Here is a 27,769-nt window from a genome sequence, read left to right as displayed (position 1 = left end):
ATTTATTATATTGTAAAAAAATAAAGCAAAAGAAGCATCAAAAAAAAGTTTAAAAAATCTTATCTACAATAATTTTGTAATTAGGAAGATCTAAAAATTGTATATTTGACTGTACAGTGATGGAAGAATGCTTGATGCTTCTKGCTACTTTTTACCTTTGTCCTTTGAAATGGTAGTYCTTGGTATGCCCAAAAGTATAGAGACACGTCTTTGAGACATATCCTTTTGTACCAGAGAGATAATTTTTATTTTATTAAACGCACTTACTGCTGGCATGTTCGAATTTGATTAAATTTGACAATACGTATTTGAATGTCAGTTATCATGACAATAAAGCACAGACTACAGTGAATTTTTGTGAATTCACAGAAATTGGGTAGACGAAATTCACTGTCCATCACTGTATCTATTTCTATCTATCTTTAAAGTTATTTGTGGTTTTTGTGATCAATAGTTTTATTTCTTTTTACTTGACAAATATGTTGCAACATCGCTTGACACAATAAACAAAAAAAGATTATTTATGCAAACTTTTAAACTTTTAAAATTGTAAATCAAATTTTGAAACATTTTTCTCATGTTCCCTGTGTTTTCAGTAATAATACTTCACAAAGTTGTATTATGTACAATATCAACAACAAGCGTTTAAGCTAAATATTTTAGTAAAATTGAAAATAAAAGATTTAGCACTAAACAAAAAAGCTAAAAAACTCTTTTAATATTTTATAAACCTCGTTTCGTCAACAATTTTTTTGAAAGTTTTTGAAACTTTTCCCAAAAGGCACGTTGTGTTTTCATTTTTTCAATAAAAAGTGTTTTTATTATTTTTTTACTCACATTTGTTCAGTACCTAGTTATCTGCATGGGTAATTTTTTCTTCGACCTAATCTTAGGTATATGTAGTTATGAAAAGAAATTTAGAAATACTTAAATTAAAAGTAGTTTTTGTATTCGTACTTTGCATTTTTAATAACAAATTTTAAAAAATATCAAAAACTTAATCAAACAAACCATTTTTGTTATTACTACTGAAACGGATCTTTGTCCGTCCCTGGCGGCGAACCTTAGGGACTCCGTTTTCGCGACAAGTTCATTCACGATGAGATGTACAAATCGCAGAGACATAATGATAGACGACCTGTTCACCCCAGTGTTTTCACCCCAGTCCTCGCCGTTAACAGTAAACATTTGTCATATTTCCTTCCGAAATGAATATCAAAATATCACCTTTTTTCCAGAACCAATCAACTTCGGCATCAGTCGACTCGTCACGAAATCCGACGATGAAGAGGAACAAACGAACAACAACAACACAAAATACTATCAGAAAGACGAAGGAAGTAGCGACGAAATGAAACTAAACGGCGATAATCGATGGGATAACTCCCCTAGACCCTCACCTAGCACATCCCCGGAGTTGGAAGTGGACTCTCCACCACATTCCCGGACCAACTCGCCTTCACCTCGGCCTCCTTCAGTGACCGAATTGAATAAAATCGAGACTTCGAAAAAATCTGAAGCGTTTTCGGTCAGCGCTTTACTAAGACCTGACAATCCAAAGAAATCAGACGGGCCTTGTTATCAAGAAACCATATCAGTAACTCGATCATATCTTTCTCCGCCATTCATGGATTTACTAAAAGACGCCCATCTTAAGTCAAATCCGGATTATGGTTTGTCTTTTCTTCCGAGAAACTTTGTACATCCCGGATTTTTCCCTCCCGGACTCTACCCCCAAAAGGAGAGCGAAGAAAGGAGCTTTTTGCCAACTCCTACGAATTTGTATTTTAGTGCAGTTGCTGCGGCTATGGCGAATGGACAGTCGCAACCAGGACAATATCCTCCACCCCCCACTTCGGAAGAGCTCTTTAGGTTACGGCATCACCTTATGAATAGTCCAGGGATTCATCCGCACCACCACCATCTGTTGATGAGGCCCGGAATGATGCCTCTAGGGGACGTTTATTCGTGTATTAAGTGTGAGAAGATGTTTTCGACGCCTCATGGACTCGAAGTCCATGCCAGGAGGTCGCATAACGGAAAAAGGCCTTTCGCTTGCGAGCTGTGCAATAAGACTTTCGGACACGAAATCAGCCTCAGCCAACACAGGTATTTCAAGCAATTTTTCCAGTAAATTGTTTAAATTTGCAGTTTTTCCAGAGCTGTCCATAATGTGGAAAAAGTATTCGAATGCAAACAATGCGGTAAATCGTTTAAAAGATCTTCGACTCTCTCGACTCATCTCCTTATACATTCCGATACTCGGCCCTACCCTTGCCAATACTGCGGTAAGAGGTTTCATCAGAAGTCAGACATGAAGAAGCACACTTATATCCATACCGGTAAGTTTACGACTAGACCATAAACCAATTTAATAGTTCCGCCAACTATTCAGCGAGTTAGTGATAGTAATTTATGATAATAAAGACGGCTTGTTGTATAGTGATACAAGTAGGGATGCGGGGGCGCTGTATCCATGCCGCAAGGTTGTTAACAGTCTGAAGTTATAACCCTACGCCTTGTCTAATTAGTAAATAATTCACTGGTAAGCCACGACGGCAATTAATAACGCGCTTAGTGCTAAGACGTTGCAGCGATAGRAAGGGTTAKTCGAGGGTGAATACAATATTGCCGCCTCGCCAAATTAGTTACCAACAATATTGATATTAAGGTGCTATTAATAAACGTCAATCGGGGCTTAATTCAGACTTGGGGAGTGCTCACTTCAATGGAGACAATGCTGTAATCGTGGTCAACAAATCGAATTTCAAAATCATTTAAAAAAGCAAAAATTTATTATTCTCCTCTACTACAAACAATGTTTTGTAATTAAAAAAATAATCTATTTGATTGACTCGACTTTTTTAAACACACTGAAATTATCAAAAACGTTTAGTTTATCCTGTAAAACATTTTCAAAATAACACAACTTATTGTTTAATTTTTGCATTTTTATATTTTTGGACATTTAAAAACAAATCATTTTAATAGTTGAATTAAATAATTCAATCTTTCGTATATAGGATGAGTCTTAACAAATACGCATAAACTTAGTGAAAGAAAGATTTTGATATGATCAATGATGAGTAAAAAATGCAAAATATGTTAAATAAAACATTTTTATTTTTGTCGAATGTCAATAAAAGGTACTACTTAACCTCACCTAAATAAATAAAATCGGTTTACTTAGCTTTTGACAGGCGTGGCGTCAATAAATGTAATCGACATTGGTGTTATCAGTACAAATTATTTAAAAGTTAAAAGTTTAATGTTTTTGTCACGGTATATCTCATCGGTAACTTAGAAACATTTACTAGAATTGTTTTTATTATTACTTAAGTTCGTAAACTAAACCGTATCCATAGAGCTATTTACAATAAATGTAACATATGGTTCATTCCTTTAGATTATGGGTATACGTATTAAATCACACCCTGTATAAACAGTAATTTTTTTAAACAAAAATTACCTACTCAAAATTTAATATTTTTTTGCTATTAAGAGAACAGGGATTTTAAACTATAAAACTTGTGTTGTCTTTAAAAAATTTTAACACTAATATTGAATCAGAAATGTTAATAAATTCAGAAATTGTTATAAAGAAATTTGTCAAAATCATATCAAAATGTAATAAGTAACGAGTATTTTTTTAAATTCGGCGTAAAAGCTATCCATAAAAATTCGATTGTGAACGAACCATCGTATTGAAAGTTATTAATCTGACATGCGCTACAAAAACAGTAGGTATAATTAGATATTAGTGTTGGAAAAAAAATTATGATTACTCTTTAAGTTCTAAATTATTCTTTACCTTTAGTTTTAAAACTGTCATTGCTTTAACTCAACTCAACTGTTATTCTAAATAGAGTTACTGATAGTTTAGTCCTATTTTTGTGTTTTTGTCTTCAAATTGTAATAGAACTCTCTTACTGACTTATTAAAGTAAATCAAAAACCAGAACTGCTATCTTTTTTTTATTAAAATTACCACAAAAGAATTTGAATGAATGGTACCGAAGATAAGGCTTTTTGACATTTCTATTAAAAAAAACTTTATAAATTAATTCTTAACTTAACCTTAACTTAAATTTTACTTAACCAAATTTAACTAAATAAAAAAAAAATTGTGAGTTTTGAATAAGAATTAGTATGTGAATATTCGAAATACCAAAAATACATAGTTAACTTTTTTTACTTTTACTTTTTATTTGATTTTTTGTCTATGTAAAGAATTATTAAAAATTTATTAAAAATGTTTGTATGACGCAGACGGGCATCAAATTTTTTACCTAAAACTAGTCGATTTAATAAAAATTAAGAGGATTTTTTGTTGAATTTTTTCTGGTTTTTGGCAATTGCGTGATTGCCGATTGTCGTCATTCGCGATTTAATGATTTGTGTGTGACAAACGTACGATGGCAATAAATCGCTTGGACAAAGTATCATTGTCTAATAGCAATGAACGTTTACCCTAAGTTAATTGCCATCGTTGGATGCTCTCCTGCCCCCGTCAAAATAATAAATAAGCCCAACGTCCCGCGTCAAATAATAATATCCGACTGCTGAGCATTCTTTTCTTGTTACCAAATCAATTAACGTCCGCGTCGTGTTTCTTATAATTAGAGTTTTTTCGCAATTAAGAAAAACCCCATTTTTAAAATTGCCAAGCGAGCTGTGAGAGCTGGCATTTCTCGAAGGGTAATTTTGATTGTGTCCCGAAAACAGCTTTTTCCTAACACAAAGAGGGAGAGAAGATTCTGTTTTTTTAATTGCGAAAGCCCTGCATGCGAAGTGTCACTTTTTTTCCCCGACCAATTACGGGACGACCGCCTCTCCCAAACACCCCTCTCGCGCACTTTCATTTGTATCTGCGTCTCGACGGATTTTTATATCACTAATTACTTTCCTGGCACGTACGAGACTTTAAGTGGAAGACGGTTTCCGGCGCCATTCGATCCTTGTTATTATTCGCAAGACCAGCAGGTCCTTTCCTATCGGAAATCTGTTTGCACCAAACAGGACTCGAATTAATTAATTACCTCGACCATTTCTAACAATAACATAGCTCTATTTATAAATAAAAAAATACACATTTATATTACATTGAATATTTTATTCCGAATTAATATGCAACATTTTTTGTAACGGTTTCCTTTCCCTCACAAAACTTAAGCCTATCAAATCTGTCAAATTTCTGAGATTCATCCAATTACATACTTAAATTATTTTTTGACAAATTATTTTTTTTATTTCTCATAATGAAAATATTGTTTGTAAATTTTGTTCTGAAAATAGTCTGCAAAATACCCCTTGTGTATGCCAAATTGATTCTAATTTAATCGACAATTTGACTTTCACTCGGGATATTACTAAATTGATAATTCTTCACTAGTGAATAAAGTCGGGAGAGAAATGGTTTATGCAAATTTATGCAAACAAATGAATTATTATTTATTTGTTAGGATTTGAAAAAAATAAGTATTGTTTATTCAAGTATAGTAAAATACAAGAATACAAAATTAAATTTTTCACATTGCAATATTTTTGTTATTCTTTGTCGGATTTCGACCAATTTTTGTTTCTTAAAGAAAAAACTTTGTAGATCATTGTAATTTAATTCAATAACATTTCTCGTTTTGTCTTCTAAATGTGATACTTAAAAGCAGAAGGCACTGTTTTTTTACTTATTTTTATACTGAGCTGTGGAGTGCGACACAGAAAAACTTTCCATAATTTTAATTCTTGAGACATGAGAGATATAAACCTTCAAAAAAAGCATTACATTTCCGATTTCAATGAATGTTCGTATTAAGTAGGCCGAATGTGCCAAAACGTAAAAATAGGCGCATGGAAGTTTCCAATAATTAACAATAATTACTTAGTGTAATCCTTTGACATTCCAAGTTTTTCAGAGTTTTTGTGTTCAAAGACGTACCATTAAAAAAGCAAAGTCTTTTTCAATACTTTGTATCTCTGGAGCACCAAAAGATAACATTTTGAAATAAATTGTTCCTCATTCAGAAAAGAATGGGCTATCGCCCGTTTTTACTTATTTCATCTGAAGTAAGTAAAAAAAATTAAAAACTGTTGGACACTATACAGCTTAGTATTTATAAAAAAGTAAAAAAAAACAGTGCTCTCGTCTTTTAGGTATAACATTTACAAGACAAAATAGAAATGTTATTGAATTAAATTATAATGTTCTGCAAAGTTTGTTCTTTAATAAGCCGAACAAAAATTCGTCGAAATCCGACAAAGAATAACAAAAATATTGCAATGTGAAAATTTACAAAATTTTAGTTGGCCGGTTAATTTTGGCGGCCAGTGAACAGTTGGAGACAAAATACTTTGGTCGTCAATGTCACTTGAGTGACATTAAATTGTAAAGCATGCTTTAGGACTTGTTAACCTTATTCATAGTTGGCAAGTTGTATGTACATATTTTTAAYAGAAAATACAGAGTGGTTATAAATGATTTTCATCTAGCCAGCTGTGAATTTTCCATRTAAAATAAAAAATGCCGCTTTACGAGAATAGGGGTTCCTACTTGTTGGAACTCAAAATTAAAAAATCGCCGTTTACTAAGCGTCCACTTCGAAAATAGACTTGTTTTCTTCCAAAGTATACATTATTATCAATTATTATTGGAAATTAGTTGAAACWATAAAAATTTAATCAACAACAATTTATTATTAATTAATAAGTGACACTAATGACAGAACTAGAGCTTTCAAAAAAGTAGAGCGGCACAAATAAAGTTACATGCAAAAAAACTCCATAGCTGGCTAGATGAAAATCATTTATAACCACTCTGTATAATAGCTGTCATTAATTTTGTAATTGTCATTCATTTTAACGTTAAAGCTTGAATTACATTAAAGTGTCAGAAGAGTGACGACCAAAGTATTTTGTCTCCAACTGTATGTTATGCAACTATTGGAAATTTTATTTATTTCCTATCTTTTATGGTCAATTTTGAAATTTGCATTTTTTGAGGCCATGCTATGCGCTTTTGTGTCTGATATAAAAAGGCATGCATCACTTTCATGATTTGTCATTTGATAAGGGGGATATGAAGTAAGGATCGAGTGGCATAACCGTGCATGGGGGCGCTAATAAAATTAAGACAACAAATGGCCCTCTACACCAGCATCACGCCACATGCTCCCAATGTCGTCTACATTACAAACTTCACTTACAATTTTCGATTGCAACCTCCAACCAGCAGTTACATAGTTCCATCCAAAAGTCCCTTGTCAAACTTTCTTTGGAATAATAAACTAAAAAGCATTTTAAAAGTCCGAACAGGATTTTCGTGCCGTAGGTTGGCAGACATGTCGGAATCCTTTTTTACGGGTGTTACTGTTCCTCGGCGGCTATAAACACTGTCTGGCCGGCTTCGTTCGCTTTCCTTCCAATTTGTTTTAGCACCAGCTTTGCTTTCCTTCAAGACTTACGACTCTAAAGTGTCTGATAGTTAACAGAAGTCGTTCATTATTTACGAATAAATACGTTCACGTCGGAATCCTCCCGAATTCCAGACGAACGCGCAGTTTCCTCGCTTTAAACGGCGATAATAAGCTGATGGGTTTGTGGATGTTGGTGGTTATAGTTCGTTGGGCACACGCGGGGGGTCTTTGGGCCATTAGAGGCACACTCCACTAACAAAGAGAGGAGTGGTGGCCCGGGGCCGGCGTGGTGTCGGGTTACCGATACGATCACCCCTTAGCTGCCAGGATTAGGAAAGCCAATAATGATAATTATATTAGTATTGAATTGTAATCTCGTGACGGATGATTCTCACGCTTCCAAGTAGTGCAAAGAAACGAAGGAAAATCAAAATGATGACGGCAATACCTCAGTGCGCAACCTCGCTCCGCACAATTAAATCGTTTAAAGCCATTATCCTAAAGTGTAATAAAGAACGTGGCGAATTGCGACGATAAATCAAAAGCCATCATTAAGAGACTCCTCGCCGGATTTCAGAGTCAAATTGGAATTCCGGGCCGAGCTTCAATATCGCTGTTAATAATGCGCCTGCACGCGCAGACAGACCACTCGTCGTCAATAAATTCAGATTAGATTTCTCTTCGATTATCACCTTTATGGCAAAACGCTGATGAATACAATCAAGGCGGCACTTATTGAATCTTCAATCAACTTCAATAAAAACCTCACCAAAGACAAGAAAATTAAATGACAACTACATAATTACACTAAGCTTTTTTTTCTGAATAATCTGAAGAAGTAAAAAAAAATAAAGAATTATTGGATCTGTTATCTACTGTCAAAGTGCTGTTTAAAGCTACACTCGTAAAAACAATTACTCCTTTATTCAAATTAGCAAGTGGATCGAATTAGAGTTTTTATAAATTATTTGTCAAAATCTAAATTCAACTTTAGTTTTTAAAATGTATTTACTACATGGTGATTTAGTTGAAATGATGGAAAAATTTCTAAGTAAATTTTTTTTCTGTCAACTATTTTGGCAATGTTTTTAGTTTTACTGCGGTTTGTCGGAATTCATTAATTAAAATTTAACACAGAATAATTCAACAAGAAAGATTGCTCTGATTGCTATGACCCTACTAACGAAATCATCTTGTAAGTACATACTATCAAGAATATTTCTGCAGTTCTAATTACATATAAGTCATATAACTGAAATGCTATTCGCTAAAACTTAGTTTAAAAAATTTAAATAATTATAATCAAATACAGAGTGACTAGCCATAAGAAATTTAAATAATTATAATCAAACTAACCAAACATTTTTCCAAAATATTCTAAAATATGTTTTTTTTAATATTTATTTTACTATATTTTGCCTTTGATTTCAACAGAAGCTAAGTACAGAGTGAATCAGCAAAGAGAATAATTTTTAAACAACTTTTCAACAAATTTATTTAAAAAGTCTTTTTTTTTAAATTTGTTTTTTAAAATATAATTTATAATACTATAGCCACCTCAACTTTGGACTCACTTTGGACAACAGAAGTATGTTTGTCAGTTTATGCAGTTTTTATTTCTTTATAAAAAGTAGGTAAAGTTGAGCAATATTAAAAAATAACTATATCACAAATGAAAAAGAATGTTTATTTCAGAAATATTTTAGCCTTTATCGAGGTAGGCTATATTTATAATACAGCTTTTTAGTGTTCATTGTTTTAAAAATATAAAAGAAAAAAAGAAAAAGTATATTTTTTGTAACAATTTAATAAAAAATGTTAATATTTATGTCTAGGATTAGTAAAAACAATTTGAAAAAATGTATATCGGGTGTGTCAAAAAGGTCGGACAGGCTTAAAGGTATAAAAATTACATCACCAAAGAGAAATGAAAATAACCGAATTTTTAGTTATTCGGTATTCTTAAATGGGTAACACCCGTTTAAAGTCCTTAAAAAAATAAATAAAGAATCCTTAAAAGGACAGCAAAAATAATTTTATTTTACAATTTATAAAATGGCTTTAAGTAAACATTTACAAAATTTAGGCGATCATCTATGAAGAATAAGTAAAATTAATAATTTTTTATTGAATTAGAAAATCGATAAGCTTATTCATGCATACAACATATGGCAGTTGCCATATGTTGGATGCATAAATATTTAAATTATCTAGCTATGTTACCAAAGAAACAAATAGTCCTTTGTGAATTTGTACAAATTTGACAATTTCTTGCAAATTAAAAAAAACTAATATACTGTGGTTTTTGTTTTTAGTTTTTGATAAAGTCAAAATATATAATGTTTTTAACAGATTGATTTTGTATATTGTATTGCACATACAAGGTGAATAAAAAGTATGGATTGGGAACAAGCGAATTTTTGATTAAATCATTTGCTTTTAGAAAATAATAATTATAATAATAATTAATAAAAAGTGCTATAAAAAATGTGATTGTGTTTTGATATACTTCTTAAATTTTAAAAAGTAACATAAACTAAAAATAACATTTTATTATCAAATGAAGTTTGGTGCCATACTTTTTAATCACCTGGTATATTTTACAAATATTTTAGCTGTATACTTGTTTTAATTGACAAAAAGTTAGAACTAAGTTTTTAATTTTATATTAATTAATACTGTTCTAACAAGTAATATTAGGTGTACGGAACTAGGAAAACAGTCCCTTAAATTTCACAAATTTATTCAAATTGTGCTTTTAAAATAATCATTTTGCTCAGACAAGAGCAGCGTATTATTGTATAATTTTCGAATTGGCCAAAAGAGCAGTACCAAATGCGGCAGTCTGGGGTCATGTAGTGTTTTGTTCTTGTCCCCTCTGCACAGATGTGCACTTGTTGATGTGAAACAAGAGTGCGCACTTGAATTTCGTGATGTTTATTTTGAACAGGTTAGCCAACCATTGAAATAACAATGCATTCTACCGCTAAAATTAACACTTTCCTACCACCATAACGATTTTTATTTATTAACTCGCCGCCACTGTGTTTTCTCACGTCCTGTCCTTTATGAAATATTTTAGAGTGGTCCCTAAACAAGCAGTCTAATTGTCAGAAATTCCTCGGGGAGACGGACGCCGCCTCGACGCCCCCGTCACATGTGCCCAGTTATATTGCTTCGCTTTTCACGTGTCAGATTCATGAGAATAGAAGATTGCTGCTTTGATTACGAAGACCCACAACCAAAATCGCATTTTTTTGTGTTGGTGCTTTAGCTCAATCGGCAATAATTGAGAAATATTGTTGAGGGTGTAAGATTTCTGTTCTTTATGGTGCTCATAAACACTTGACGATAAATCTCGAAAAACAAGAGTTGGAGAAGGCGCAAAATCAAACATAGATCCAGAATGGAGGGCTTGGGCCTTGCAATCATTTCTTAAAAACGACTTATATGAGCTATAGACTTTAATAATTGAACATTATGGGTTTCGGGAAAGCTTTCAGAAAGATTGAGCGAGCGCTTGCTGTAGATAATGGTCTGTATTAACTCGTGCTATATGCGCTGTTGTGTGCCTTCTTCAGACTGGGCCATCAAAGCGAGCGCAGGTTGCAGGATATAAAACAGATGACTGCGGAACCATCGCCGTAATGGCGGCAGATTTCGCGCCGTGGTTATGTTTTAATAGAATTTACGATTATTACCGTAAGAGGGTTGAACGCATAGAGGGCGGCAGATTTTAGCTCGGTTTAAGTGGATATTGCGATGCACTCTACGAAATGATTTTCTTGTCTCGGGCTCTAAAGCGAAATTGAGCAAGGCGCCCTGTTTACGACCGACCTTTATTTATTGAACCCAATTTTGCTGTTTACACGGACCGTGGAAATTAACTGACATTTCTGCAGGATTGCAGCTTGCAGCCACCAAATCAGGAATTTTCACCTAAAGATAAATAATTTTGGTACCGCTGACCGTTTTTGGTTTGTCTAAAAAATTGTAAAAGCAGAGAAGTCACCGGTAAAATTTGGACACTATAGTGACCTTTAAATAGTAAAATTAAAAAATATATATATAGGACATTGATACAATGCGCCCACTTGGTTAAGATAAAAAAATACATCGGCGTACTTTTTTTCTCTAAAAATTTTGAAGACAAGGATTGTTATAAATATCATTTTTGAACATTTTTTTCATGCGTTAACAATTTAATAATTTGTTCATCATTCTTCATCTTATGTACGAGTACCTACTTATTATAATTTTTTAAAGAATAACAGTGGTTTTGAAATATTATTTCATACGACGCCAATGATCAATATTTTTTTTAATAGTAAACATATGTTTAGTGTCAAAACTCAGTCATTTTTGCAACGTCAGTTCGCTACGAGATTTGGAACAAGCTCTACTAATCTAGTCCATCGTCTAAAATTATTTTCAACTATACAGCTTGTCTCAAAAATAAGTTACAATACAAACTTGTGTCTTTTTTAATGAAACACCATATGTTTCTTAGCGTTTTTGGATGTAGATTTTTATGACAATGTTTAAACTTTCATTGGTCGATTTTGCTTAGCTTTAAAAATAAGACACTTTTAAAAATTTATTACAAAATAACTAAGACATCTAGAAATATTTTTTTCACTACCGCAAAGAAGAAGGTACAAGCTATAAGGTTTTAGTGTGTTGCATTTGCAAAGATAAAAAAATGAATGCTTTTGTTAAAAGTTCAATAACTTAAAAAAATTATATGGAACACCCTATTTATTGTTTTTGCATTTAAAAGATTATTAAATTGTCTTTCTAAAATTATTTACTTTTAGATGTTTATAATCAATAACTAAAATAGCTATTTATGTATCAAGTACGCAAAATAGAGTTTTAGGGGACCAATCGTAATTAATGACGAGGCGACGTAGGAGCCGAATCTTTAATGAGAGGATTCACCTAAAACCTTTTACGTACGTGGTGCATACAAGATTTTTTTGTTAAAGCTACCAAAACACGAATTCACACCTCTTACTAATTAAAAAAATTTCCTTACCATAGTAACCAATTTTATTTTTTAGTCCGCAAGAACTGTTTTTGGGGACTCAGTACCTAAAATAACCGTTTTGCGTACTATTTTATTGAGTCTGAAAAACACTCATTTTGGGGACTCAAATGAGTCCGCAAAATAGCTATTTTTGGGAGCGTATACAAAAAAGATATTTAACTTTAAACATTAAAAACAAATTACTATTGTTTCAGTAGCGTGCATCACAGTTGCACAAGAGATGGAAGAAATATCACTTAATAATTACAATTGTGTTAAACTGTGTTATTCTTTTTTTTTACAATAAAATAATTCGAATTTCAGTAATTATAACGATTTTTACAATCTCTGGATAAATCATCGGGTGGTGGAATTACCATGGTTGTTTGTTCAATTAATATTGAATGTTAAATATTTTTTTGTTTATCAATTCTAGACATTAAAAGTTTATATTTTTAGAAAGACAATTTATCAATCTATTAAATGCAAAAATAAAAAACAAGGTGTTCCATTTATATTTTTTAAGTTATTTAACTTTTAACAAACTTCTTAATTTATTAATTAATCTTTACAAATGCAAAACACTAAAAAAGTGCTACAGCTTTAAATTCTGTATTTTCTTCTTTGCAGAAGTAAGAAAAATTTGTTGTGGCTGTCTTAGTTTTTGTGTAATAAAGTTTTAAAAAATGCATGTTTTTGTCAAAAAAAAACGTCTTACTTCTAAAACAAAACGAAATCGACTAATAAAAGTTCAACATAAAAACATTGTTTTAAAAGGCTACATCCAAAAATGCCAATAAACATACGGTGTTTCATTTAAAAAAACACAACTTATATTTGAGCTGTATGGTTGAAAATAATTTTAGGTGATGCACTAGATTAGTATCTATCAATTTCCTATACAATTTTTTTAAATTTTACCATTTAAAGGTCACTAATAGACTTTTTCACCTCGCTGGGACACCCTGTTTTTTTTTATTTTTTATCTTTTTTGTATATGAAAAATGAAAACTGCGTGCCCAATCCGTCTGCAATTTTCAGGAAGCAATAAACACGCAGCCGCTTAGCATTCAGCGTAAGTAAATCCGGGGTTTCATATGTTTGAATAATGTTCAGTTCCGAATATCACAGGACACATTCCAGAGATCGGAGCGAGGATTGCGGGTGGCGGACAGAACACTCAGGAATGTCCAGGATTCTCCAGAATATTGGTCTCGGTAACCTCGCTTGGCGAGGATATTAATATTGCGCCTTGCGGGCCCCTTCACCCCTGTCCGACTAATTGCAGTGCGTAAATTGCGAATGCAATGAGAGAAATCTTCGCAGGAGTGGGAATAAAAAAAGAACAACAAATCCATCGTGAATGCAGCACTGCTAGAGCGCTATACAAACTTTAATCCCGCCGGGTTAGTAAAGAAAATATTTAGCCAGGGGCCAATCTAAATTTGGTCGGTGAAGTGGCGTGCCTGATTGGTCGTATCGAGAGCATCTCCGTCAAGTGTTATCCTTGCAGGATTGCTTCGAACAGAAATTGTGGATTTTTCATCAAGCTTCACATTTACCCGCTTCTTCCAGACTCACACAATTACCGCAATTAAATAAAAAACCAACCCGAAAAAATATTTACAACAATACAATTTTTTGTTGTTGCTTCAAATTTGATTACTGCAAAACTCGCTTCTTCCATGTCCAGTTGGTCGTAAACTTACCGAAACGTAATTTTTAACGGCCAGTTTGAATTATTAAAAATCCAAATCTCGTATAGTCCGTAATCTGTGCGCTTCCGAGGAAAATGTGCCATCCAGGACGCTAAAATCAGCGAACCTGAGACTTTTCCCTTAGGACAAATAAAATTTATGGCTGATTTGACATTTCTTGCTGGACGTTGGACGAAAAATCACTTCGGCACGTACTCTTATACACAATATATTTCCCTCCTGCTCCGATTCATAAAACGCCACTGGACGAAGATGATATAATTTTATTTGGGATAGGAGGCAACATCAGTAATCTACTCGGGTTCTAGGTGCGAAACATTGAAATGCCCAGATAAATAAGGGCCCTCGAGGGTCGCCTCCTTAAGGAGGATATTCTTCTGATTTATGGCGAATCTCGGAATCACATCGCGCTTTATGACGTACTTTCGATAAAAGGCCATTCGATTGATCGCTTAATTACATTATTTTACGTAAATAGGCAGAAAATTACTTTTTAAAACTATTATGTTATTTTCCTTTAATTGCATACAAAAATTCAGAAATACCAGTGACTAATTCAATTTGAGGTATTTTCAAACAATTTGGGTACCGCATACACTATTCCAAAAAATTAAGAGAACAAAAATGTTTCCTAAATATTATAGGGATTTTTGAAAGACTGTATGTCATGTTTCTAGATTTAAAAAAGTACATTTTGAAGCTTTAAGTTCTTAATTTTGAGATCTTTTAGCAAATTTTGTGCTACGGTTGTTACGCAATCCTAAGAAATAGCCCGATGAAAGAAATTGTAAATTTTTTTGTTTTTAGTCCATGGACTAGGACATTTTTTTTTTAGTTAAATCAATGCATGGACCGGATAGTCTATTCATTCAGCTTTAATATGCTTTTTTAAATCTGTCAAAAACTAGAATAAATGTCTTACAAGATGCTTTTACGATTTTTTAAAACAACATTTTTTTACCCTCAGTATTGGTTTAAAGAAAAGAGAAAAAAGTAGCTTTTTGCGTTGTTTTAGTAGATCTACCGCGTAATCACAAATATTGAAGGGGAGAACAATGTTTTCAGGTTTTCTCGAATCGATTGCTCAAAGTTTTAAAGAAAAGAATTAATTGAATAGTAGCACATATTGTTTGGAACATTTTTTAAATTTCGCAATGGTTATTTAATTTTACGAAGAATACAGAAATTTAAAAAATTTATTTTTTATTCGATTGTAATATAGTATTTTTCGAAATGAAAATCTGGACGAAAACCCCATCATTTTGTTAAAGACCATGGTTGCTAGGAGGTAACGGTCTCTTTTGTCGAAAAATATTTTTCGGTAGCAAAAATAAAAAGGCAATGGTTGATTAATTCATTAATTTTCAAATTTAAATTTAACAATAAATCTCGCACCTCAATTTCCAGCAAATCGTCCGAAATTTCGTTTTTTGTCCTTATATAGGGTGCGCCAGAACTCGCGCCTCAGAGAAAAATTTCAAGTAAGATAAGATACCAGGAACATGGAAAAAATGTTTAAAAAATTCTATCTGTCAAAAAATTTTGACATTTATTTTTTAACATTTGACATTTATTTATGTCTATTTAATGATACTGATGATCTGGTACTTATATGTTTTTTTTACAATTATTTAATAAAGGTACAAAAGTTTTGCCAATAAAAGATACAAATATCACTGAATAAAGTTACAATTTAGGATACAGCTTCCTTCTTTCCTCTTCTAATAGTCTGTAGCAAAAAAACTTGGAAAATTATTTTTCCAACAGAAATAAGTAGAGTCAAAGTGCAAAATTTAAACTTCGAAATTTTTATCGATAAATTTTTTTAAAATATTTTTCCCATGTTCTTGGTAACCTACCTTATACGGCATTTTTCTCTGGGGCGCGTGTTCTGGCGCACACTGTATACGTACATAAATAACGATTTATCCATAGACAAAGGTTAGCTCATTATTCGCAAATTCATACTTCTAATTTATGAAAACTAAACCCAATGATTTCAGATGTATTTATGTAAAAAAATAAATATGCAACATCGTAGTAACTATAATAATTATTTACATTAAAATCTGACACGCTTCTGCCTTTAACCGAACGCACTGGTTGCCTATTCTTGCGACATCAATCTGCCGCAGTCTGGTGATAACCGTAGCACAGAAAAATTTGTTGCCAAAAGATCTCAAAACATAAAAGCTTCAAAATGTTTTTTTATTCTAGATACGACCATTTTTTGATGAGCTTGTTGAAAAACAATTTAGCGAGAAATCGAAAAATAATAAAATATCCAGGCTGTTCTACTTAAAAACCTGAAATTGATGTCAATTCCGGTGAAACAGAAAGCAGCATTGATTGAGCATCGATTCCAAACAATAGATGGCAATAAAGTATGCAACTTTGTTATAAGAAGTATTGTTTGTATATATCTTTAAAAATAATGCAGTTGTGGCTTGGAGTCTATTTCTGTGATTTTTCCTATAAGTTTTTTTTAATAAATTGTTGTGGAATTTGTTTGTTTGGCACCTGTTTTAAGTGTTCATCAAAAATTCTTCGAAAAGCTTGACTGCTGCTCATCCAGTTCATTAAAAATTAATTTTCTTTGGGCTGAAAGCTCTGCGCTGGAAGTAAATCTCGTTTATGTGAATATATTGTTTTATGATCCGCCTCATCCTCTTCATCTTAAAGAAGTTTTATAACTTAGATGTTATCGATTACTATCAGTTTGCGGCGGCCGTGATTCGTTCCGTCAGTTGAGGAGAGGCCCCGCCCGCGCCCTAAGGTTGCTATAGGAACCGTGCCCCATACTCTCGAGCAAGATAAAAAACGTCCGCTATCGCAGGGGAGATAAAGAGAACCGAACTGATTCGCGAATCATAAGGGAGTCGGGGCCATTCGATGAATAGCAAAAAGATAAAGTCGCTGAAAGCCCTCGTGATTGACCGTTCCTTTTCTTTCAGGCGAGAAGCCGCACAAGTGCACCGTCTGTGGCAAGGCCTTCAGCCAGTCCTCGAACCTCATCACGCACTCCAGGAAGCACACTGGCTTCAAGCCCTTCGCCTGCGACCTCTGCGGCCGGGCCTTCCAGCGCAAAGTGGACTTGAGGAGGCACAAGGAGACGCAGCACACTGAGCTCAGGCCCATCGTCACATAGTGCCAGACCGCCGGAAGCACCGCCGCGCTTCCGGCCAAGGAGGACGAGGGAGGCAAGTTGATGCCGGCGTTTAGGCCGCATTCCCTGATGGACCAAAATGCGTCGCAGCCGATCGCTAATCATTTGATCAGTGCTGAGGCGGGTTCTTCGAATTTGCAATTGCCGCCGATACGTTCAGTGTTTTCTAATGTTTGTTGGACGTCGTAAACATACCAAAGACTTACCAAATTCACTCTAGGCGTTTCATCTGTGATTTTTTGACATCATATGAGATATGGTGCTAGTTTTGGACTACTTTTGTATTTGTTTCGAGTCGCGGTAACACCTTTTGGAATCTGATTCCGAAGGGAGAAAGCACCGACTTGAGTCACTGTACTAGGTGTTATTCCAAATATTTAATATCTAACGTGCAATTTGTTATTTCATAGTGCAATTTTACGGTTATTAATGATGATGGAAACATATCAAAAGCACTGGCAATATTTTCAGAACTTTCTGAAACATTTTTTGATTCACTTCTGTGTTGTTCTGAATGTAAATTTACTAATCTAAAAAAAAAAAAAATAAAATTTAAATTTCCAAATCAATTTTTTAAATTTGAAAATATTTAGACCTCAAATTTCATTTAATCAATTTGGAAATAAAAATAACCTATCACCAAAGTAAATAATTGACTTCAAACAAAATTCTCTCATTATAGAAATCAATCCTAAAAATAATTTTTTGTCTGGCATAACTTAGCTCTTAACTAGCGGCTTCAAACTTTTTCAGGTTTATAAAAAAAATCGTAATTTAATAGAAACAAAAAAATGCAAGCCTTTTTTATAAAACTAAAAATAATTTTTTGTCTTAAACTTTTCTAGCATTTTTAGTGGGTATACAAACAAGTTTTTAAATTTCTTTAATAAATACAAAGGTTTTTAAATAAATTGTATTTTACTAGAACAAATACACTTGTTTATCGCAACAATTATAGATTCATCTAACAGTTTGATGATATAATTATGTGAGAATAAATAATAAAAAATATTGTATTATAATAATTAAAAACATTTTCGTGAATCCACAATTGATTGTTCTGAAACAGTTTGGTGTTATCAATTTGGTGACAAATATGTCGTTTTGGGAAAAAACATATAATTAATAAATAATATACTTAATAAATAAAACGTAATAAATTAAAAGCCGATATCATAGCATTCAAATGTTTTAATAGTTATTTGTACAACTAGTTTTGAAAGTCATACTTGTTTTCACGAATTTGCAGTTGATTAACGAGGGCTCTGCCCAAGTTAATCAAGGAAATGAGTGAATAAAAGGMCTTTTAAAACGAGTTGTACACAACATTTTTTTGCATAGTGATATCCCCAGGTACCCCAAAGACTAAAAAGATAACATTTTGATAAATCAAATTGTAATGTATCGCGAGCTTTTTGTAATGAACTCTATAGAAACTATAGAAATCGTTTAAAAAAGTATAACTTTCTATACGATTAATCGTAATGAAAATTCAACTTTCATAATCACTATGCAAAAAATAGTTTCTTTTTAAGAATCCATATTACAGATATTAACGATTAAATTAAAAGTGTGAAATTTATTTATTTATTCTGTGTACCTTCATACAGGTGATCAAAAAGTATTATTATATTATTAAAATTATTATTTAAATTTAAATATTTTAAAAAAACTTTCATATTAGATTATCTTTTAGAAAAGCCAAAAACGAAAGCTTGGTTCTACATATTTTGTCCCCTTATGTATTCTAGTCAGCTCCAACTAGTTTTTTCAGAAGTCAAAAATTAAATAAACAAAATGGTAGTTTAAATAAATAATTTCAAAAAAAAAATGAAAAATGGTACAAGACGAGATACCTACAATAGAAAAAAGAAATATTTTTCTAAATAAAAATTTATGGATTAATAATTGACGGTTGACAATGCAGTTGTTGTGATTGCTCTAGAAGTCGAAAAAAGCCGGAATTTTAGTGTTGCAAGTTGGAGCTAAAATATCACTAGTCTCGAAAGTCTCGTAGAGACCATATCTTTATTTACAACAGAGGAGCAACGCCACAGGAATACAAAGCAGGCTTCCTTGATTGAGCAACTTGATTTTTAACCAGAGTTGCCTCCAACTACGGATTGAAATCGTAGTCTCGAGGAAAAGCGAGATTTTGCCCGCAGCACCGCAGCAAATTGAAAAATATTCCATTCTTTCAAGCATCTCGTGAATTATTTATCAGAGTCACAATTAACGTCCATTAGCATTGTTTATTTTGACTGACTCGAATTTGCGCTAGTTTTTCAGGAAAATCGCGTGGAAGGGGCAGATTAACGGCTCCTGATTAAATTATGCACAATGCGGCGTTGTCATGTCATGTAACTCCATACTCCCAGAGCTGTGGTAGGGAAGATCACGACACTAGAAAGCTGGTTTCCGGTTTCAGCGTCGTGTCGACACCCCCACTTTCCACCACCAAAGCTGTTTCAAGCTCGCAAAACTGTCAAGTTTCATTCTCTTAAACGACTGATTTTACTTCAACAATTCTAGATTTGTTATTTTCAAAGCTCTGCTCTTGAAAATCTTCACTTGAAATATTTATTGCGAAGAGTGCTGAAAGTATTGCCAGATGTCTCGAGTTGTCTGTTCACATAACGACCACTTTCATTATTCATTAAAGTACAGAATATTATTACTATTACACGGGATTAATTCATATTGCAACTCTTATTGATCTCACACTATCAACACGTAATTATTTTAACGAAAGTTATTATCAGAATCGGATATTGTTCTAGTTACACTATAAATTCATTACTAATACACTAGTCAATAAAAATGTTGTTACCAAATCCGATTCTTATAATTGAGATTCACAGTCTACACTTTCCATTAAGTACAACTTTCCAACGATATTATTTTACAATACACGAATGTACATATTTTCCATTACTGTTATTTTTGTGGATAGCTTTAGTCAATGTTAAATGTATTATAAAATAATGTAAATTATAAAATTTTAAGTAAAGGCACTTTGTATGTAAATGTGAAAATTCCTGTAAATATGCTTATGTGTACGTTTTAACACACACTTTTATTCTGTCACCAGAAAGTAAATAAAATATTGTGATTATAGAATTTGTTATCACTTTCCCTACTAGCTTCACAAAAAATTGCTCTCGTTTTTGTGAAATTTTATTTGGGCTGTTCTCAAAGTACAAATTTGTTGTGTGATTGGATGATTGGCAGGTATCCAGTGGCGTTTCTCTGTCAATAACATATCCGGTCATTAAGCGATGCGAAATTTGGTTTTGGCCGTTTAATTTACGAGTTGCAGTTGGCGATTCAGTTCAGTTGGAGTCGGTTGTAAAAGCTCTCTCTCGCAAATATTCAAACGTTTGAAAACGTGCAATTTCAGCAACGTGGATGTAGAACGAAATGAGAGAGAGTCTAATTCGTCAGGATTTTCCAAATCATATCATCGAGGGCTCGCTTTGTGCACACACATCTCTCCAGAGAAATACAATCAGCGAGTCGGCGAACGGTCAATCTGCCGACTGGACGTTATATGTCAGAATTCACTGGACTGGCGAGCTTATCCATCCCCCAACCGACGCAAATTACAACAACCACCCTTAAATGTTTTCTCGCACAGCACACCCAACAAAACAAATTCAATTCCGAAATGGCTCGCTGCCGACGAATCACACATTAAAGCCACCCATCTTTTTTAATTGACGCAAAGTGTTAAACTATTTCTAACGGTCTCAATGGTTAATTTAGTAATAATTTTAACATAAACTTAACTAAACGTATATAATTACAAAAAACTTATATGAATAAAAAGTTTTAAATTTGGTGGATGCGCCGGGTTAAGCTAATTTGTATCCCAGCGCGTCCACCAATTGTGCATTTTTCTAAATGTTTATAATTTCAGTTAACCATAAAAATTACAATTTTTTATTAAAAAGGAAGCGACTATTATACATCAGACTCTCTTTATTGCATTATAAACAAAAACACTAAATTCATTGATTTTATTGCAAAATATCTCAAACATACACTCTATGACTTAAATCACAATAATTTAAATTTAAATAAAACAATGGTAATTAGTAGAAAACTCAAAATCTAAAACATTAAAGTAAACATGTTTAAAAATATTTTTTTAAAAAGCCTATGTATACCTATCTACACAAAAATAAATACTTTAACACATTAAAACATTTTTTTCAAATCAATATTTATTAAATGCTTTATTGTTTAGTCTACATTATGTTTCTTTTTACGGTACTTTTAATACGTTTTTTAGTTTTTCCTTTAAGCATAAAAAAAGTTATTTTTTAGATTCTAATGGTATATTACGAGTATTCTTACGTCTATGCTTTTGCGTTCTGTTACCTTATGTTTGTTATATCCCAAGCCATAGCTACCACCACATTGGCAATGTTGCAACTGCGTTTCTTTGATGTGAAATAGATCAGAAACATTTGATTTTTGTGTAAGAGAAAAATCTGAGTTAAAGCTGAACTYTACTGACAAATTTTGAGCTCAAAGGTATCACTATTTCATACCGAAAAAATATCGTAAAAAGTGACAAAAGTGGCGTTAGTTATGGCACGAGAYTTTTAACTACAACTACAATTTTTAATTTTTAACTACAACTACTTGTTACACACTTACTTTTTCCTTAAATTCCTTTTTTTTTACCCTAAATTTATTCAATTTCAGGTATTGTGTAACACTTTTCTCAACTGTTTTTTTTAATTTTCTTGCTTTTTAATTTTATTTCGACGATCTTAGTTTGCGTTTTTTATTTTCCAAATAATAGGTACACACATTAGTTTTATTTTGCGTTTTAAACATATACCTACTTGAGTGCGAAAAAACCACAAATTGTCAAAATTGTCAAATTTTTCAGAGATTTACATAGTGTGAAAGAGGTTGTTTCCAAAAAGGTTAGAAAACTAAAAAGAAATGTCTTATTTGGTGGTCTTGCCGTGCAGTGTCATAGACATAGTCAAAACAAAATGGAAAAACTTGAGTTTGGAAGATGCCTGACAATTATCAAATTGTGAATTGTGACAAAGACAAGTTCAAAAACCTTATTAACAGGCCAAATTACATTCTAAAAAACATCAATTTCCGTTTTTTTGCACTGAATTGCACACTTTTAAGTTTATGTACTTACATTTTGTATAATTACCTACTTACTTATTTTTTACGTTTTTTTTATATATTTTTTAAAATGTTTATTATGAGAAAGAAAACATTTTCATAAACACAACCCAGATTTAAACCAAGAACTTTCTACCTGCTGAACAGATGCTTTTCATGGGCTACCATAGTGTCTCTGCCTTTTTGTATATATTCTAACAAATTTTGTAAATAGTTATTTACAAACAAAATAAAAGAAAATGATTTTCGCATAACGTTTGTAGGTACAATATTTTATCCGCAAACGTCACAAATGTGAACACTTTTATGACTAAATGTCACAAGTAAAAGTTTTACAAAGTTTTAAAGTGTCCAGGTGATTTTGTTCATTTACTTGCTGTTGCTTTTTACTCTCGATTTAAATACGTTTGCGGATAAAATAGTATGTGTTATTTAGAGTGCCTCAGATGAATTATTTGCCTCACTGTGTTGAGCAAAATAAACGTTCAGCTTTGCCACATAAACTATCATTTTTACTCCTAATAACATAATATACTATGTTGAAACGAACCAAAAATATGACCAAAAATTGCAAGTTTTGAAATAGCCGTCAATAGTGTTTATAAAATCGCTTAAAAAATTATAAAATTAACGTTATTACTTATTCTTCATTATATTACTTATTCTTCCCTGTTTCACGAATAAAAATCCTAAAAAGTTTCGGTAATTAACATATGTGGCTTCCAAATGTCATGAAAAAATACACTTTCCATCCTTGTAACACAATAGTTATTTATTACACAAGACGATAAAATTGAATTTTATCTTTGAGAGCAATTTAGCGTCGAGGCGTCAGCCGAGACGCTAATATGCTCGAAAAGATAATGAAAATTTTATCGTCGTGTACAATATAATATTTTATTCAATCCCCACTAATTTTGTTGTCAATTTGGTCAATATTTATAAATGTCAATGTAAAATTCAAAAATGAAATCTAATATCAAAGATCGTTAGCAACTAACAACCGCAAATATAGAACAATGGATGTATTTTTTATCATCTAGACGATAAAATTTCATTTTAACATGAAGAAAAGAGTAGATAAAATTCAATTTTAACATAAAGAATTGAATAAATAACTATTTTGCGTTTCTGTATCATCTTCAAGACTTTAGTCTATTTTATTTTTATGTTTACATTACTTTGAATACAATTTTTCGTTGTTTTAATTGTTTCTTTCAAGATTAATTGTTTCAACTATATAGTTGTCACCTTTTATTTTTAATTTTTTGGTGTACTAATAACAAATAATAACATATTTGATGAGTTTGCTCATTTTGAAAAAAAAAATTGATACTATACGTGCATTTTATTAAGTATAAAAAGAAACGATTTTGTAGAAGACTAGCGTGTCATATCACATGTGTAAAACGTTACGTCATTTTTTTTAATATAATTCAAGCATTACAATTTTATGACTGTTAAAATGAAACAAAACAATTAAAAGTTAAATTTACTGAGAAGTAAAAAAACAAATTAGTATCAAATATTTGTAATATGAGAAAACAGTGAGTACATTTTTATCTGAATGAAAAATAAAATATAGTTGTGGTTACTGTGAATAGTCAAAAGTATTAGGCAGTAAAATGGTATCTTTCGTGTGACATTATAAAGCCGTTTGTAAAGCAGATCACATTCTCTGTAAAACGTTAGACGTAGAGTGCATTATGCAAAGTGTATTTTAAAATGTAACATTATCCAAATTTTATTTATTTATTTGACAATAGGCTCACGTACAGCCGGAGTTGTGGTAATACAATTTGAGAATAGTGAACGGCGATCTGTCTCCGCGGTGTTCTTGCGATCTGGGGAAATAAAAGGGGAGTTTTGATCTGTCCCGCCCCTTGTCAGCTCTCGAAGTCACTTTTACATTAACAACCTGCAACATTTCCATCTCTTCTCCGTGTTTCGAAAAATTCGATTCTCGCAAGCGGAATCGTGAGCACCAACTGTGAATCGAGAACAAGATCAATGTTCTTAAGTGTGTTCCAGACAAGCGAAGTCGGAGCCGATTCAATTTCGATCATTTTGAATATGCAAACTTGTCTTTAACTTGATTGTAGTTTCGAGAATGAATAGCGGAATTCTAAAGCAAAAATTATCTCTCGCATCAACATTTTATAGCGTGCAAACAATTACAGAGAGACACGAAAACATGCCCAACTCAAAAACAACACCTAATAAAATATTAAAATGTAGAGATTGTGAGTTATGTAAGTTAGACCGGCACATGACTGCTCCAAGTGGGCTAAACTTGTATCAACGACAAACTGGACATTCGCACGCAACGAATAGATTTTCCGCAAGAAACACATTTTTCATAATTATACCTCCTGATATCCCCATTGTCTGTTTAAACTTTTTCCTCGTCGCGTCGTAATAATTGTACTAGTGTAACAAAACGAATGTTTTTTGTAAGCTACATCAACTGACTTGCAAAAGCAACATTTTCCAAACAAATTACGCTTAACGATAAACATTTAAACGTAATAGTAACCAAAAACATTAATGTCTCTCGACTGCATCCAATACACCAAACTACACAAAGATTCGGTCTTCTCTTTCTGGTTTGAATCGCAAGTTGTGGGAGCAAAGCGAACAAAACCATGTGTGAATCCTGTATGGATACGGATCTGTAACAGGTCACAGGGGTAGAATCTTTTCTCATACGTACTTGTAAAAGCGGTTGGCACACTCCTGTGCCCAATTATTGCTTGAAAGAGCTGACCTCAGTGAGCAAACCTTCAGGAGGTAATGTGATACGATGCTGTTTTATTGGATTTTGTTACAAGGAGCGTATAAGCTACAAAAGCTCGTTTTTATCGCCATTATACTCGCAGTTTTAACTCTAGTTCATAAAAAAAATAACTTTTTTCAAAAATTAACACTATTTAAATGAGAAAAAGTTTTAAACAAATTATTAAATTAAATAAATAATACATGATATAGCTAATATTCAAAAGCAACAATTCATAAACTAAAAAAAATGGCAATAGATATAAAAGGCGAATATAAAGTGATGATGACATCGCTGTTAATGCTGTCACATTTATTGTCAATATAAATGATAACAAAAATATATTCAGAAAATCATTTTTTCATACCGATTTTTAAAAAGCTGTAATTTTTTTTTCATTATGCCACACATTTTTGAATCACGATGTACACCTGTACAGGGTGAATATTAACTTATAAAAAATTGAAAGGTTATAATTATGATCAATAACAAGTAAAAAAATAAAAAATAAGTTAGATAATAGTATATTATAATACTAGTTTATAAGCAAGCCTTATATAAGAACTTATAAACGAGTGTTATACGCTATTTTTTATAATTCCTGCCCATTTACGATCTTTTATGAGCAKTGAAAAAATGTGAATTTACACAATAAAATTATCAAAGGTTGTTTGTGAATCGTTTTCGTAGAGACGGTTACTAGTTTACGTTATTAAGCACATTTTTTCACGTTGTAATTGGTCCAGACATTTCACTATTTCTTGTTACCTAGACAACTTTAAAATTTCAGCGTGCTATAAAGGCCAAATTACGCACGCTGCAGCGTGTTTTAATTTAGGATTATGGTGCAGGTATAACAAAAAACTTTTTTATTTTTGTCAAATATCAATAAAAAATATCTCTTAACCCCAGCAGCATCTTCGTAACCATAAGAATCTTTTGTTAGATTTTTTTTCACTATTAGTTATTATTTGGCATAACCTATCATACTCTAAAATTACGCGTATAAGTTAAGACTCACCCGGTATAAACAAATTTCATCAAACAATAACACAAAAAAAGGCATGTCGTGAAAACTTGACATATTGTATATCATTTTGTTTGTCTCAGTAAGACAAATCAAATAATGAACTAAAAAAATTTTCTAAAAGTCCATAAACTTTGGACAAATTTATTTTTCTAATTTAAATTAATTTAAAATAATTTAACTTCAAAAAATCATTACTCAATAACTATTAGACCGATTTCCTTCAAATAAAGACCATTCTAAAAAGATGGACTTGCCTTTTAAAATGATATACAATTTAAAATTTAATATTTGCCAACTTTTTTCTCGAGCAGTGTTCGAAAAAGTTCGAAGTAAATCGAAATAATCTAAGAAAAAATCTACGAGTTATTTTTTTCCATTATTATCATCGTGTAGAGCATCTCTTTATTAGCTAGAATCAGAACTTGTAGTTTTCAAAATATGATTTTTTTAAGTTAAGGTTTGCTAATCCAACATTGCGCCATATAGGAAAAATGCATGTTAATCTTACTTAAAATCTTAATTAAAAAATGGTCAATTTCACCTTCTTCGTTCTAATTAGAATAAATAAAAACTGTTTGCATTTACTGAAAACATTTTCAAAAAAAAGTTCAGAAAGCTAGATTAAAGTGAATAAGTCGAAATTTAAATGGAAAGTGATTTGATTTGAAAAAGATTTGCCCTTATATTTATTAAGACTAGTGTCTTAAACTTCTAGATCCTCTTTACACTGCTCAATAATCACTGGTCATTTTTAGAACAAATAAACTCTTTGCTTTAATTAGTACACAGGTACACTTTGTTTGTTTTAAGTAAATAAACGGTTTTTGTTTATGCTACATAGAATAAACAAAGTAAAATTGACTATTTTTAAGCAAAAGCAAAGTCTTAAAAAACAAATACTTTTATAAAAATGCAATTGTAAATAAGATTAACATGCATTTCTCCTATATAGGACAATGTTAGATTAGCAAATCTTAACTTCAAAAAATCATATCTTGAAAGATACTCGGTATATACTCGTACTTTTAAAAATTTAGATTTCAACTAATAAAGAGATGCTCTACACAATAGGATAACGAAAAAAAATATTCGTACGTTTTTTTTAGATTATTTCGAAAAAGTTCGCAAATATTACACTGAGAAAAATGAATAGTAACAGCTAAATGATAGATTAGTTTGATTAAGAAAAGTTTAATACTAATCCATGTATGTTCTCAAGCAATAACCAACATTGGAAAATAACATGTCGGATTTTCCATTAAGTTATTGATTTATTATTATTGAACAAAATATTCTTTACGGTATTGTTATTTAGTATGTAAACTATAGATCGTAATAAATAAGTAATAATTTAATAGTTAATAAATCTATTTAAATTTTTGTTTAGTCAATAATGTATTTTCTTTACATGATAACCAATGGAAACGATTATTCAACAAGAGTTTATTCTTTTTTAACTAGCATAAAGATTTTAACATATAA

The 27,769-nt window shown here is 31.8% G+C and overlaps 1 protein-coding gene across 1 annotated transcript in view; it reads left to right on the top strand.

Moving 5' to 3' along the window:
• The window catches only part of LOC123012543 (zinc finger protein 584-like), a 33,725-nt gene extending 13,298 nt beyond the window's left edge, over positions 1-20,427 (top strand). Inside the window, exons 3-5 of the mRNA XM_044410548.1 lie at positions 1,239-2,109; positions 2,161-2,342; positions 17,110-20,427. Coding sequence (XP_044266483.1) covers positions 1,239-2,109; positions 2,161-2,342; positions 17,110-17,303 — 1,247 coding nt within the window. The 3' untranslated portion in view covers positions 17,304-20,427. The remainder of the gene's footprint in view (positions 1-1,238; positions 2,110-2,160; positions 2,343-17,109) is intronic.
• Positions 20,428-27,769: the final 7,342 nt, after the last annotated feature.

This window comes from Tribolium madens, unplaced genomic scaffold (assembly GCF_015345945.1).
Source record: "Tribolium madens isolate multiple individuals breed KSU strain unplaced genomic scaffold, Tmad_KSU_1.1 Scaffold_96;HRSCAF=242;Tcas5.2_LG5, whole genome shotgun sequence".
In the NCBI taxonomy this organism is placed as follows: domain Eukaryota; kingdom Metazoa; phylum Arthropoda; class Insecta; order Coleoptera; family Tenebrionidae; genus Tribolium; species Tribolium madens.
Note: the sequence above shows the minus strand (reverse complement) of the source record. Positions and strands in the feature narration are given on the sequence as shown.